The 13,973-nt window shown below is 43.1% G+C and overlaps 1 protein-coding gene across 1 annotated transcript in view; it reads left to right on the top strand.

Annotated features, from left to right (window-relative positions):
• TGFBR2 (transforming growth factor beta receptor 2) overlaps positions 1-13,973 on the top strand; it is an 83,187-nt gene that overhangs the window by 34,504 nt on the left and 34,710 nt on the right. The window contains 4 exon segments of the mRNA XM_033132411.1: positions 45-213; positions 4,795-4,860; positions 4,862-4,908; positions 4,911-4,982. Coding sequence (XP_032988302.1) covers positions 45-213; positions 4,795-4,860; positions 4,862-4,908; positions 4,911-4,982 — 354 coding nt within the window.

Raw genomic sequence — 13,973 nt, 5'->3', positions numbered from 1 at the left:
GCAGTTAGATAATCATTTCGTGTATCTTTATCTTCCCTCCACAGTTAATAATAACATGATGGTCACTGACAACAATGGTGCGGTCAAGTTGCCAAAATTGTGTAAATTTTGTGATGTGAGATCTTCCACCTGCGACAACCAGAAGTCCTGCGTGAGCAACTGCAGCATCACGTCCATCTGTGAGAACCCGCATGAAGTCTGTGTAGCTGTCTGGTAAGGTTGCCTTTTAAAAAATCTTTCTTTTCCCCCTTTTATAAGTAGTGCATGCTCGTGGTACAGAGAGTTCGTGTGTCTCCATGCCCTGAGTGTAGACACCATTCCATTTCCCTTTCCCTTAGACAATCTCTCTTTTAATCATTAAATGCACTTTCCAGAGATATTCTTTACATTTTCAAATACATACACACAAGTCTCTATATGTGTGTTATTTATATGGGTGAGACTGTATATAAGATGACCTTTATATTTGCAATAAATCTGGAGACACTTCCTTGTATGAAGGAGAGCAATATGACAATTACTAGTCATTTAATGATACCTGCTCTGTACCCTATAGTGACACTAGGAGCTTTGTTCCTCTGAGGCAATCCTAGTCTTATTTTGTGGAAGGAAAAAAAGATGAACATTGGGCTGTTGGAAGAGGAAAGCACTTGTCAAAAAAGGGAAGCTATTCGGGGAACCAGAAAACAATTCCTTAGAAGCTCTGGCCATGTCACTCGTACCACCCCTGGGCGACATGCTACGTCTTTCTCTTGGATCAGATTCCCTTCATTCTCTCTGTCTCTGTCTCTGTCTCTGTCCCTCTCTCTCTCTCTCTCTCTCTCCCCTCATCTTTTTTGTCTCTCCCCCCCCCACATATACACAGTAGGTGCTCATAAATCATTTGATAAATGCATAGTTATAAATGGGGACTATGAGCAAGAGATAAAAAGGAAAATAGAGATCATTAAATGACTTCCCATTTTATAAAAATGTATAAACTCATTACTGAAATACAACTTTGCAGACTTAGCCTGATGTTGTGAATTTATCGGCCTTTTTTTTTTTAAAGTAACTTATGTGTCTCCTGGCCAGTTGCAAATGAGAATATAAACCCAAATATCCTCCCTTCCTCTTTGGGAATGAGTCTTTTGGACGTTCTCCAGACCACATCGAGTTAGCCTTGATGATAGATCTGAACACCTTGCAAATTTCTGTACAGACCAGGGGATGACTAGTTTCTTAAGAACTGAAGGAATGTTAACAACAAAGACCTGTCATGACAGCTTGCTGTACCTGCCAACTTCATTCACGTCCAGGTCTGAGCAATGCTTTTGAAAAAGGGGTTTTGACAAAGATCATGTTCAGAAGAAAGGGCGCTGTGTGAATAGAGGTTTAGAAAGCGTGCCATCTAAGGAATGGCTGAGGCAATTAGACATGGTCCCAGTGAAGAGAGGACATGGGTTCTCTTGAGAGATATTGAAGGGCTCTCATTTAGAAAATATAAGAAACTTTTCCCACGTAACGCTGAATAGGCAGAAGGGGCCATAAAATTTACAAGGTGGAGAGTCTAGTGCTCAGTATAAGTTTAAACATTTTCACAATTGTGGTTGCCTAACAGGGGAACAACTCTTCTCTGGTCAAATAAAGTTCAGGAGAGGCTGGATGACTGGCAGGTCTAGTGAGGAAAGATTGAGACACCCGACTGGATGACCTCAAGCCTTCCTTCCTTCCTTCCTTCTCTTCTCCACTGATCATCTTTACTTAAATATCCACTGTGGGGTGAACTTACTTCTGCTAATGAGGAAAGGCCGTTTAATTAAGATGCTTTTCCTGACTCACAGTGCAAGTCCACATGGTTGGTTGTGAATCAAATCTCCGGAATAGAGGCTTCGCTTATTTCAGAAAACGGGAACAATGTGGGGGAGGGGAAGCCTCCCTCTCTCCTCCGTGTCCCAGCTATGAAGAGCAATACAGTAAATGTTACTTTTACCTGTCTTGGCAAAAGGAGAAAGGGATTTGTGGTGGGTGCTGTGCTACACCTCCCGGACCCCTCAGCACTGAGGTGTCACCCCCTCAGCCTCTGAAGCACTGGCTGCTGAGGGATCGTCCCAATTCTCTCCCACAAGTTCCCCTCCACTGAGAGGAGCTGCTTCCTTCTCATTTGACCCTCTCCTGGGGTTTGGCTCTTTTCCTGAGTAGCTAGCATCCTGTGACTGATGGATGCAGGGGTCTAAATGCCTGGCTACTTTGCCTCAGTTTGCAACAGTTCTGACGGGCCATCCATCTTTACAGCTTCTGAGGGATTAGCTGAGTCCTTCACTGCAACTGCTTTGCGGCTCAACTCCTCCTCTGTGCAGTACAGTTCCCTTCAGTGCCTTACAGGTGTCTCTCCAAAACCTCCTGCACAGACAAATCTCAGCCTCCATGTCTGTTTCCAGGGAACCCAAACTAAGAAAGCAGTCTATTTTAGCAAGAGCCAGGTGTGGAAATGAAGGGGCTTTCACCATAGTGCATTTCAATGTCTTTATCAGATTTAGTGTTGTTTTCATTCATTCACTGATTCATTCATTGGTTTAAATAATGTCAGTTGTGTGGCCCTTCCATGTAAAATGCTCAAATTCTTTCCAAGAATAGAAATATTTTGAAAACCAAAATTAATTTCATGACGGTGGTTCTTTTTCAAGTCTACTGACAAATGCTTCACCTCAATTGCCTCAGAGCAATGTTGCAGGACACAGAAGTCCGTATTTTTTTCACTGGTTTCCCTTTCTATGCTCAGCTGGCTCCAACGATATTTTGCAAAATATGAGCTCTGCTGTCAGGGAAACACTGTGACAGGAGTGAGTGGAGAAGGAAGCAGTTAAGGACTTTACCCAGACTCAAGTATTTTAACTGAGTTTCCTCTCTGCAAGTTTTAGTTCTCTAAGCAGCTAGGAGGCGGGAAGCAAGAACCTCTGAAAGAGCTGCCCCAGTCAGTGCAGAGCAACTGGACTTGTGCTCACAATTTCCTTCCTGTCCCTATGGCCTCTAGAAGCGTCACAAGAAAGATATACCATTCTTCCTCTGGAGCACAGAGGACTCAGCATGCCTGCCTTTTGTTACCAAACAAACAACCCTGTACACACACAACAATGTGGGAAGGGAGGGATGGTGTTCTTGTTTCATGCCCACCATTTTTGCCAAGACTCCATACCCTTGGGATTAAGGATAGGAAGATGTTTACCTACACACCATTTGTGGTGTGATCGTGCCAAGTTAAGTTTCCTTTAGTTCCCTGCTAGCCACCCTAGAGTACAGATTCCAACTACGTATGTTACTCTTCCTTTGACAGTAAGGACGTACTTAGCAAGCCTTGCTCCCCTTGCTCCTGCTGGAGCTTACCGTTTTTCACATAGTGGTACAAGTGTCTGTGCTGGAGTCAACCCTGGGCTGTCTGGATGTCATACACATGACTCCATTCCTGGTTGGGCTGTTCCATTCTCACTCACGCTCACTCTTACTTGTTGACACACTGTCCTTCATTGTCCTTGAATTCAGCACTAAAGGGTGGAATCGGTCAAGTTGCTCCTTCCCTGGGTGTGGGCCCACCTCTTTCCAGGTGAAAGCTGTATCTTAGCTGCTTCTTGCTTCCAGCCTGCCTCCCATTCTCCTTGCTGTGAACAGCAGCCTTGTGTGTTAGAACACATGTGTGTTCCTATGTATGCATGCAAGAATCCTTCCCAGGGAAGATTACATGTGCAGCCTGGACCTATCAAAGCCTCATTAGCCCTTCCCTAGACTGCCCCTCCTGCTGTAGAGAATACCCTTCAAGACAACAGACATGTTGCATCCACAAAGGACAGAGTTGGGAGGAAGGATGTCAGACCCAGCTTGGCGTTGGACCCAAACATCCAAGATGGCACGTTTATGAGGGGAGCAGAGGGAAGCAGATAGAGAAATACTGCACTTTCCAAGGATGCCAGAGTTTGACGTTGGCTTTTGCAATTATAATAGCGGGCATTAATCATGTCATTTTTAGACGTAATGTACACGTACGGCCAAGTGAGCCTTTCCTAGGCCCTAAGTAAAATGCCATGTGAAAGATTCACTGAGCCCTTAGCCGAGTCGGGCTCCAAATGATTCCAAGAAGAAATTAATTTCTGACAGCATAAAACATTTCACTGAACTGTAATGAAGAACACCTTGCAGTTCTTTCCATATGTTTTAATGTTCTTCCCCCTCTTTTGTTCCTTTCTGTAATTCTGGAAATTGCAATTCTTTATCTAGGAAGTTTCTTGTTTTCTCAGAACAGCTAGCTGCTGACATGGAATATGCCCTCACACACAGTGCCCTGGGGCCCGGCTGACAACAAAAGAGGAACTGCAGTATTTTCCCAGGCATGCTCTTTGACGACAGGTTTAGCTAGACATGACCCTCGTTCTGCCAAATAAACTAGGGCTGCAAAGTGATCCTGGAGGTTTAACGTCATCCTGAGGACCCAGCAATCTTGTTTCTCGTGCCTTCCCCTTTAATGATTGAATTAAGACTTAATGTGTAAAAGGACCGACAGGTTAGCCCCCAAGGAAAGCTCTCATGTTTATAATCCTAAGTGGACTCTGAGAATAAGCCAAGGAAAAACTGAAGTGAGTAGAAAAAGCACAGGAGATTATGGGACAACCTGTTAATACTGGAAAACAAGAACCAGCTGCCATGTTAGAAACAACTTCATGAAGGAAAATACATTCCAGATTGCTTTTCTGTCCAGAAACTATATTCATCCGCTCTCTTTTTCTTTCCCCGCCCCGCCCCTCCACCATGACCCTCTGCACCCAGGAGAAAGAATGATGAGAACATTACACTCGAGACGGTTTGCCATGACCCCAAGCTTGTCTACCATGATTGTCCTTGAAGATGCTGCTTCTACAAAGTGTATTATGAAGGAAAAAAAGTGGACGGCAAGACTTTCTTTATGTGTTCCTGTAGCACGGATGAGTGCAATGACGTCATCATCTTCTCCGAAGGTAAGTCTTTTTCTCCTGATGGTCTGCAGCCCGACCTCCTCTATGCTGATCTCTTGGTATCCCTGTCTGAGTCTCAAGTACTGTACTTCCTTCTGTGTCTGATGCTGCAGAGTGAGCTGATGCTCTGTGGATTACAACCCAGTCACTTGGTGGAAAGCAGTACTTAACTGAGGAATAGGGTTGGTGCTGTTTTTATCCAATCTGGCTCGTAGGCCCACATTATGGTTTGTCTTTGACAAAGAGTGTCTTTCACTTAGAGCAGTGGTTCTCAAAGTGTGCTCCCTGGAACAGCAGCAGCATCACCTGATAACTTGTTAGAAATGCACATTCGGGAGCCTCACCGCGGACCCACGGAATCGGAAACTGTGGGTGCTGGGCCCAGCAATCTGTGTTTTAACAAACCTTCCAGATGATTCTGATGCAGTTAACTTTGAAAACTATTGGTCTAGAGATTAGAGGAGACTATTTGATACAAGAGGGGCACTTGCTTTGAATGAACTCAAGTGATTTTGTGTACATATTCCTAGGATTTGTCTAAAGGGCACTATTATCTGTCCCACTTGAGAGAACTGAAATGTCGAAGGAAAATAAGGAGCCAAGGTTTACTCATGGAGACAGGGAAGACTGGATTAGATACTGACGTTTCTCTTTGAATTTCAGCATTCACTCAGCTTGGAGAAGGGCACAAACGGGTCCCTCATTAAAAAAATACTCAATAATTTTGAATTCAAAAGCAGATTTCCTTATCAAAATTTCAACAATATGTAAAATTTTCAAAATGGAAGTACATTAACCTCGTCACCTCACTCCCAACCCAACAGATAATCAATATTGAGAGTTTGTTGGATACACATGTCTCATTCATTCATATACTCCTCCTTCTCTCTCTTTCCTTACTCCTCCCTCTCTCCCTTTCCTCCCTGCCTTCCTCCACCCAGCATCTTCCATCTCTCCATCTGTCCATCCATCTGTCATCCCATCTACCTCTATCCATCTTTCAGTACAAGTAGTTGATCTGACTATAAATATTTGGTGACATTTCTTTTTTCACCCAATCACTTTTACTTCTCCTCTAAATAAGACAATACATACAGAGATACTCCCACACTTTTTTTTTTAGTTGTCTAGAATTCCATAATATGGATTATCTCCTATCACTAATGAACCATTCCTCTCTTTGGTGGATTATTAGGTGTCTTCAGTTTTTCACTTAATGCCACATTGAGTATTTTACACATGTGCTATTACTATTCTGCAAGACAGATTTCTAGAAGTGAAGTTCTGGATCAAAGTTATGAACATTTTAAATATGGTCACCACTATTAAATTGTTCTACTTCCAAAAAAAGATATCTGAGCGTATGGATTTCCACGTGCCTTCTCCAACACTGAAGATGATAAGCCTTTAATTTTGCCAGTCTGATAGTAAAAATAATATTCTCTTGGTTTTAGGAATGTAAATTCAGAGTTATTTTAACGCAAAATAGGTCTGATTCAATAAACATTCCTTTTGGAACCCAAGTGCTGCGTCTCCCCTCTATCCCTGTACGTGTCCCATCTATGGGAAACGATGTGTTTCCTCCGTTGTGTGTGGTGCTCAGCAGCACTGCAAACCCAGCTTCTTCTCTCTCTGTGTCCTTCACCTCCTGCCCATTTCCCTCTCTTCCTGTCCAGCTTCCCACCTCTGCCAACTTCTCAGTACATGAAGGTAGGCATGTCTGTCTTCTCAGTGCAACACTTTCCAAAATCTCTCCTTCTTCCTAGTTTCTCGTCCTAGAAAGACTCCATTTATCTCAGTTTACTTATATAATTTGAGTTAGAAGGGAAGATAGAACTAGATTAAATCACATTAAAGCTTAATACCTGATATTTTGAATTAACATGTCAACTTTCTCCAAGCAGTTCACTTTCTTAAAAAAGGCCCAAGCTAAGCTGAAGGAATTAGTCTTTAATCAGACATTTTACTATCCCCTGTGAAACTTTTCTCTCCTTTTGCATACTGGCTTGTCCACAATTGAAAAGTTTATTTTATCCAAAAGGGATAAAATTTGAAAAATGACTTGAAGTTGGATGGACACACACGCACACACGCACACGCGCACACACACACACACACACACATAAAAAACGATAAACTTTTAAGATTAATGACTTCAGTTTTCAATGTGTTTCAACTCAGGTGATACTCATAGGCCCTCATTCATACATTTTCCCTCTAATTCATTATCGACTATTTCTTTCTATATGAGGTGAGATAATCACCCTAAAGAGAATTTCTCATTGTTCAACTCAAGAAATCCAGTACAGCTGATGACTCAGATGTCTGGGTGATTTCAGCATCTTTTAAAATGTTCCAGGGTTGTTTGCATTTAGTCTTCTAAAATGTTCTACGGGATGTTTGCTTTGCTTTTTAAGCATCTCTCTTCTCTGAAAAGAGATTATTTCCCCCCACCTAAAACAGCAGATACTAGAGCAACATTTTAGGTTCTATTTCTCCACTTATTGCCACCATCTCTTCTTTATACTAAGGAATGAACACCCTTGAAGTAATTTTTATTTCTCCACTCCAAGTCAAACAAGATGGCGAACACCAAACCTCTGGAGTGTTTTACACTGTATTTCTATTAGTGTAGTTACTCACATCTTATTGCCAGATTCTGATCTGCACACACAGTGGATGATAATTACTTACATCTTCTGGTTATCTTAAAATATGGAAGGGAAAAAAGTTGAGCTACAGATTCTCTTTTTAAATGTAGCTCTTAATTTTCAGTGTGCTATTATGAATGATAGGTCACATTCAGAGAGAGCATACCGTTGCTATGTACAGTACTCACACCTTTTCCAAGGCATGGCCTCATTTAAACTCACAGCTACCCCACAAGTAGGCACTGGTAGAATCCTCATCGGATGGGGGAGCAAACCCAACTCAGGGAAGATGAACACTTTCTCCAGAATCACATGACTAATCGGTGGCATAGCTAGGATTCATAATGGGCTGTGGATAAACTAAAAAAATCGGTAAGGGCTTCCCTTCCTTCCTCCCTTCTCTCCTTCTTCTCTTTTTATTTCCTTCTTTCTCCTCCTCTCATTCTCTCTCTCTGTATCTAAACAGATAATAGATACATATATTTTAAAAATTCAAATGCTACAAAATGGGTACAGTGAAAAGAAAGTCTCCCTTTTAATTTGTCCCCTAATCTCCGTGTCCATTGTTAACAGTCAACGGCCACCCTTTCTTCCCAAGAGATTGCTCGGCATAGAATTCTGCATGGGAACCCTAAATTTGGTAAAACATATAATTGACATTTTTAAAAAGTCAGATTCATTGATGTGTAATTTATATAAAATAAAATTCCCCCTTTTCAACTCTATGGTTTGCTGAATTGTGACAAATGTGTACAACTCTATGACTGCTCTGACAATCAAGATACAGAACGTTTTCGTGACTCCCAGTAAGTTCCCTCATGCCCTTTTGCAGTCATATTGGAATTTTTATTCACATTTTAAACAATTTGGTGGCTTTCTTCCTTTGTGGTTTCGATGTTACTTAACCAACGCCATGACCTCAGTCCTCTGAAGAATGGATACAAGGGGTGCCCCCAGCCTCAGACAATAAAATGCTGTTTTCCTTTGTTTCTGGAGGTACGAAGCTTATTCTAAAAACCAAACAAACAAACAAAACCAAATGCCAGCTCTGCATCATTTAGCTCACATTTTCTCTCCCACTCCATGCCACTTGTCTCTATGCCATGCAGTGAGTGATCCTGAAGCCGGGATGATGTTTTGAGGGGAGAATGGACCTCTATACAAACCCCCGTTATCCCATTTCAGCCTCCTGGAGGTCAGCGTGTATAATGGCTTTTATGCCTATTGTCCTGTTCCTCTCCTCAAAGCGCTTTTATTTTGTGTACATGAGAAGTACACAGAAAATGCATTGAAGATACATTGAGGTGATCCTCTTCATGTCTCACAAGGTAATTAGATCACTATTTCCAGGTGATGCTGGAGGAAAAACAGCAACACAGAAGTGACTTGCCTTCAATTACTCAGCTTGTGAGTGGTTGAGCTGGGCTACAGCTCAGGTCTCCAGACTTTCGCCAAGGTCTTAGTTCCCTAGTACAGGGCATTCCAAGGGCATCAGGGACTGTGCTGAGAAACTGAGGGGGAAGGATCGAGTCAATTGTCCCCTACCTGCTGTGTATACTGAGCTTCAGTAGAAGATAAGGACTACAAGAAGCTTGCTGGCTTTCATAAGTTTGAAAATTGCTCTAGAACAAAGGAGTTAAAGACACCTTGTGTCTTTCTTGGTGAACAAGTATTGCTCCTTACCCATGAAGCCCCCCCAGTGGGGCCCTGTCCTGTGCCTGGTGACTCTTCTGCTTCCCTGCAGTGGCCAAGGGCAGGTGAGAGTAGAGGACCAACTAGATGAGGCTGAGGTCTGCTTTTCACAGCTGTGCTCCAACAGTTATGTCTTTGGTCCTGTCTCGGAAGACTCCCTCTTGCCAAAAGATATTGTGTAGACTTCTAAGGAAGTCAGCGTCTACCTATCCCTGAACTCACCAAGACGTAAGATTCCAGTTTAGAAGAGATGTGTTTGCCTCGTTATTATTGATGGCCTGCTGACAGCTGTGAGTCAGGTAAGACCTATCAGCCTCCAGGACGGAAGTGAGCGTTGGATGTAGGAGGAGAGAATCCGGAGCTCATAGGTACCCTGTTTACTTGCCAATGACATATCCACTTTAGAAGACATTATGTGGCTACTGATCTCCTACTGAATCATTAAGAATCCGACACAACCATTCAGTTTTATTCATTTCATAAATGGTTTCCAAGAGCAGCAAAGACACTGCATTTGCAGACCACTGGGCAAGGAGATGATTTCTGCTGTTTTAGGTAAGAGAGAAATGGTCTCTGGAATGATTAACACTGGGAGCCCCAAGTGAGTTTCCTGGATTTAAGGCCTATTCTACCCCTTACTAGCACTGCCACCTTGGACCAGTTACCTGATACCTCCATGCTTCAGCCTCCTTGTCTATGAAATGGAAACAAAAGAAAGAAGGGGGTTGTTGTGATGGAAGGACTGACTAGATTCATACATACAGAGTCTTTACAGTCGTGCCTGGCACAGCATAAGGAGTCACTGTCCTGTTAGCTGTTACTACTACTTGGGCTTTTTCTGTAGGGTTAGGACTTTTGCTTCTCTTCAGACATGAAGCCAGGACGGTTCAGCCCTTAGGTGTGTTCCAGCGTGAGGTTTTGTGGCTGGGTTTTGACCACGGCATGTCAGCACAGCAGACTCCTCCAGGCATTGCACCCCGAGAGTTTTGGAGGGGCTTGTTTTGCTTTAATCTGTGCCTCATCCAGTTTCTCTTTTCTCTACACGCCTTCCCAGAGGAAGGGGGGCATGCTAAGTCTAGGATTCTAATCAAAGCTAACCACATCCCTTGACATCCTTGGATAATATTACAAATTAGGCCCGTTGTTCCTGTTTTGACTCAGAACCACAGTAGGAGGTAGCTAAGTAAACGGGAACGACACACGTGGGCCTTTCAGATCAGTGATAGGGTCATCGCAATTCTGTACTTGCCAAAGGGATTCACTCCCTCTTCTTTCAGAGAAAGCTTGCTTTGGGCCCGGTGGCCTTCTCATTGAATGCCTGAGCCGCTGTGGACCACCTAGGCTAGTAATGGTCCCATCACCTGGGATGGTGTGGGGATCGAAGAGGAGGATGGTGACAGTGCCCTGCGCAGTACATGGCTGGCACACAGTAGTGCCTCCTTTCTTCCTCTTCATCCCCTTGGTAAGAACACTAAGCCAAGGAGCATGTTTCTTCCAATTGGTGAAAACCTTTGCTATTCCAAGTGTTGGCAGACCAGACAAGCTCACCAGGGAGCTTGTTAGAAGTGCAGAAACTTGGGGCCCTCCTGGACCTATTGCATCTGCATCTGGGTTGTAACAGTGTCCTTGGTGATTTGTCTGCACACTGAAGTGTGGAAAGCACTGGTGTGAACTCCCCAGCTAGGGACAGAACCAGAGAAGGGTCTCGTTAACTTCTTGCTGGTAACATGCTGAGCTAATCAGCTCAAGAGGAATAAATGTGATCTTAAACCTGGTCATTTGGAAATGAGCTAAATATACTTTACTCACTCGGTCCATTCATATAATAGGACTCCCCGGTGAAATGTGGGTGTTTTTCAAGGGCAGTAGTGAAGTTCATTTTTTATATACTCCAAACTGTGCTAACATGGGTCTGGATGGAGAGAGGATCAGGCACCTTTTCTGGAACATTTCTTTGGTTTTTCCATGATAATGTTCATTTTAGTTTATCAGTGGGATTGTCCTCTAATATTGCTCAAAGCGAGAAGACATTTAGGAATGTTATCGAGATGCATTTTAGATGATGTTGTACTGAATTGGATCCACAAGAGTTGCTTAGTAGCCCCAAGGAGCCCTGGACAAGTAGTGGAGTGGCACTGAAAAGCATTTGTCTGAATCCATTTGTTTCTCAGTCATCTGCTGGAGGTGGGCACAAGGAAAGCAAGAAGGTGATACGTGGGAGGCTAAAGGAGGCGTGCTTCTGGCCCACTGCCAGCTCCCAGGGGACTGGAACCCTGGCCATCCTAGTTTTCGTCCTGATTTAGAACTAACTGCTTATTCTGGAAATTGACGGCACCATGGCCACACAGGAAAGGGAATTAGCACTAAACTCAAGTCCTGGACTTCGTAAAGTTTGGTTTCAAGGCCAGAGGCCCACTCCACTTCCTTAAGTGAAGTGCAGGCAAGCTGGCACCCTGCCCAAGGCCCAGATTGGGGGAATTCATAGGACAAGAGTAGCAATGATCACTGCCCTGGGTTGAAAGCCTGCAATGGATTGGCTCATCTATGCGAACTACTTTCAGTGTGTTGTCTTGTTTCCTAGAGTCAGAACTTTTTTTAGTGGGGGGGGAGGGTGGGCATTATGTTTTTTGCATTTTTCAGCTTTATTGAGGTATAATTGGCAAAAAAAATATAGGATATTTAAAGAGTACATCATGGTGATATGATATACATATACATTGTGAAAGGAGTTCTGCCAGCTAGGAAGTGAACAGATCTGTCACCTCACATATTTATCGTGTGTGTGTGTGTGTGTGTGTGTGTGTGTGTGAACATTTAAGTTCTACTCTTAGTAAATTTCAATTATACAATACAGTGTTATCAACTATAGTCACCATGTTTTACGTTAGATCCTCAGAGCTTAGTCATCTTATAGCTGAAGGTCTGTATCCTTTTACCAACCTCTCCCTATTTCCTCCACCCTCCCAGCCCATGGCAAGTACCATTCTACTCTGTCTCTGTAAGTTTGACTAATTTTTCAGATTCCACATACAAATTATCCCATGTAGTATTTGTCTTTCTCTGTCTGGCCTATTTCACTTAGCATAATGCTCTCAAGGTCCATCCATGTAGTTGGAAATGTCAGGATTTCCTTCTTCCTCATGGCTGAATGATATTCCATTATATATGTATATATATACCACAGCTTCTTATCCATCTATCCGGTGTTTGGCACTGAGGTGGTTTCCATGGCATGGTTATTGTGGATACAGCTGCAGTGAACACGGAGGGCTCACAGAGTGCTCACCGAACACGGAGACATCTCTTCAAGATCCTGTTTTCATGTCTTTTGAATATGTACACAGAAAAGGAATTGCTGGATCATATGGTAGTCCTATTTTTAATATTTTGAGGAAGCTCCGTACTGTTTTCCATTGTAGCTGAACCAATTTACATTTGTACTAACAGTAGAAAAGGGGTTCCCTTTTTTCCACATCCTCGCCAACACTTGTTTTCCCTTGTCTTGTGGGAGTCTATAACCTTTTTATGTTGAAATGAAATCCATGAAATTAGCTCGTCCAAACTTTTCATTGTACTGACAAAGCAGTGGGTGTCCAGGGAGTGGCCTGAATTTTCCAAGATCTAACATCAGGTTCTCCACTTGTTGTCCACAGAAGAGTCAGAGAATCTTGTCTCCTTTTCAGGGAATATCCTCACCCTGCTTTGCTCAGGTCCGGGTGGGGGTGTGTGCTCTTTATCAGCCTTAAACCCATGGAAGGCTGCACACCTCACATAAGAGGCCACCTGCTCTCACATAAGAGGACAGCCTGCACACATGGCTGTCACTGAATGGCCCCTCTGACCCACCATACCCCGAGTCCTCGGCGAGGGGTACTTCCCCAGGCTTGCAGTATTCATGTGTTTGTGAGGAATTATGTTCCTCAATGATGGCCAGCTACTGGTGCTCATCTTTGGAGAAGATCACGGTCTCCCCAGGACGATTATCTGGGTTCCGATCCCAACTACATCATTTATAAGCTGTTTGTCTTTGGGTGAACTAATTCACCTTAGTTTTCCCCTGTGAAAAATGTGGATGGAACTAATACTCACTTTGAATAGGACTTTGGCGAACATAAGTGAGTTTATTCATATGGGGAACTTAGAGTAGTACTTGGTACAGAGCAAGTATTCAGTACATTTTCGCTGTAAATCATTACTGCTTTTCCCCTAAATTCAAGTATCTTATGTGGGATTTGGCCAGGTGAGCGAGGAGCTATGTACCAATGTCATGTTGTATCCTCCATCCTGAAAATTCCTTCAACTGTATTATGTTTAGGTTCCATCCGCCATAAGCAACATTCTTCCATTTGTCTTGATTCCAGCTCCCACTTTTATTTTTCTTTTGTCTTCCTTCATTGCTATATCTATCTGTAGGTTGCATGACATTTTTTCTTTCTTTTTTTTTAACAGGATGGAATTATCAGTAAATACATCAGTTATATCTAGTTAGCTCAGAAACTAGGACTCTAGAAACCACTCTGACTCAGAGTTCAACCCATGTGGTGAAATGGAGAAGCAGACCATCAGATGTCGGCTATCACCCAATGTGTGTTCATTGGTGACCTGCCAGTTGTGTGCAGGCTTTCATAGTTCACATGCTCTCTGACTAGAG

This window comes from Rhinolophus ferrumequinum, chromosome 17, assembly GCF_004115265.2.
Source record: "Rhinolophus ferrumequinum isolate MPI-CBG mRhiFer1 chromosome 17, mRhiFer1_v1.p, whole genome shotgun sequence".
Classification (NCBI taxonomy): Eukaryota; Metazoa; Chordata; class Mammalia; order Chiroptera; family Rhinolophidae; genus Rhinolophus; species Rhinolophus ferrumequinum.
This window is presented reverse-complemented; position numbering and strand designations above follow the sequence as displayed.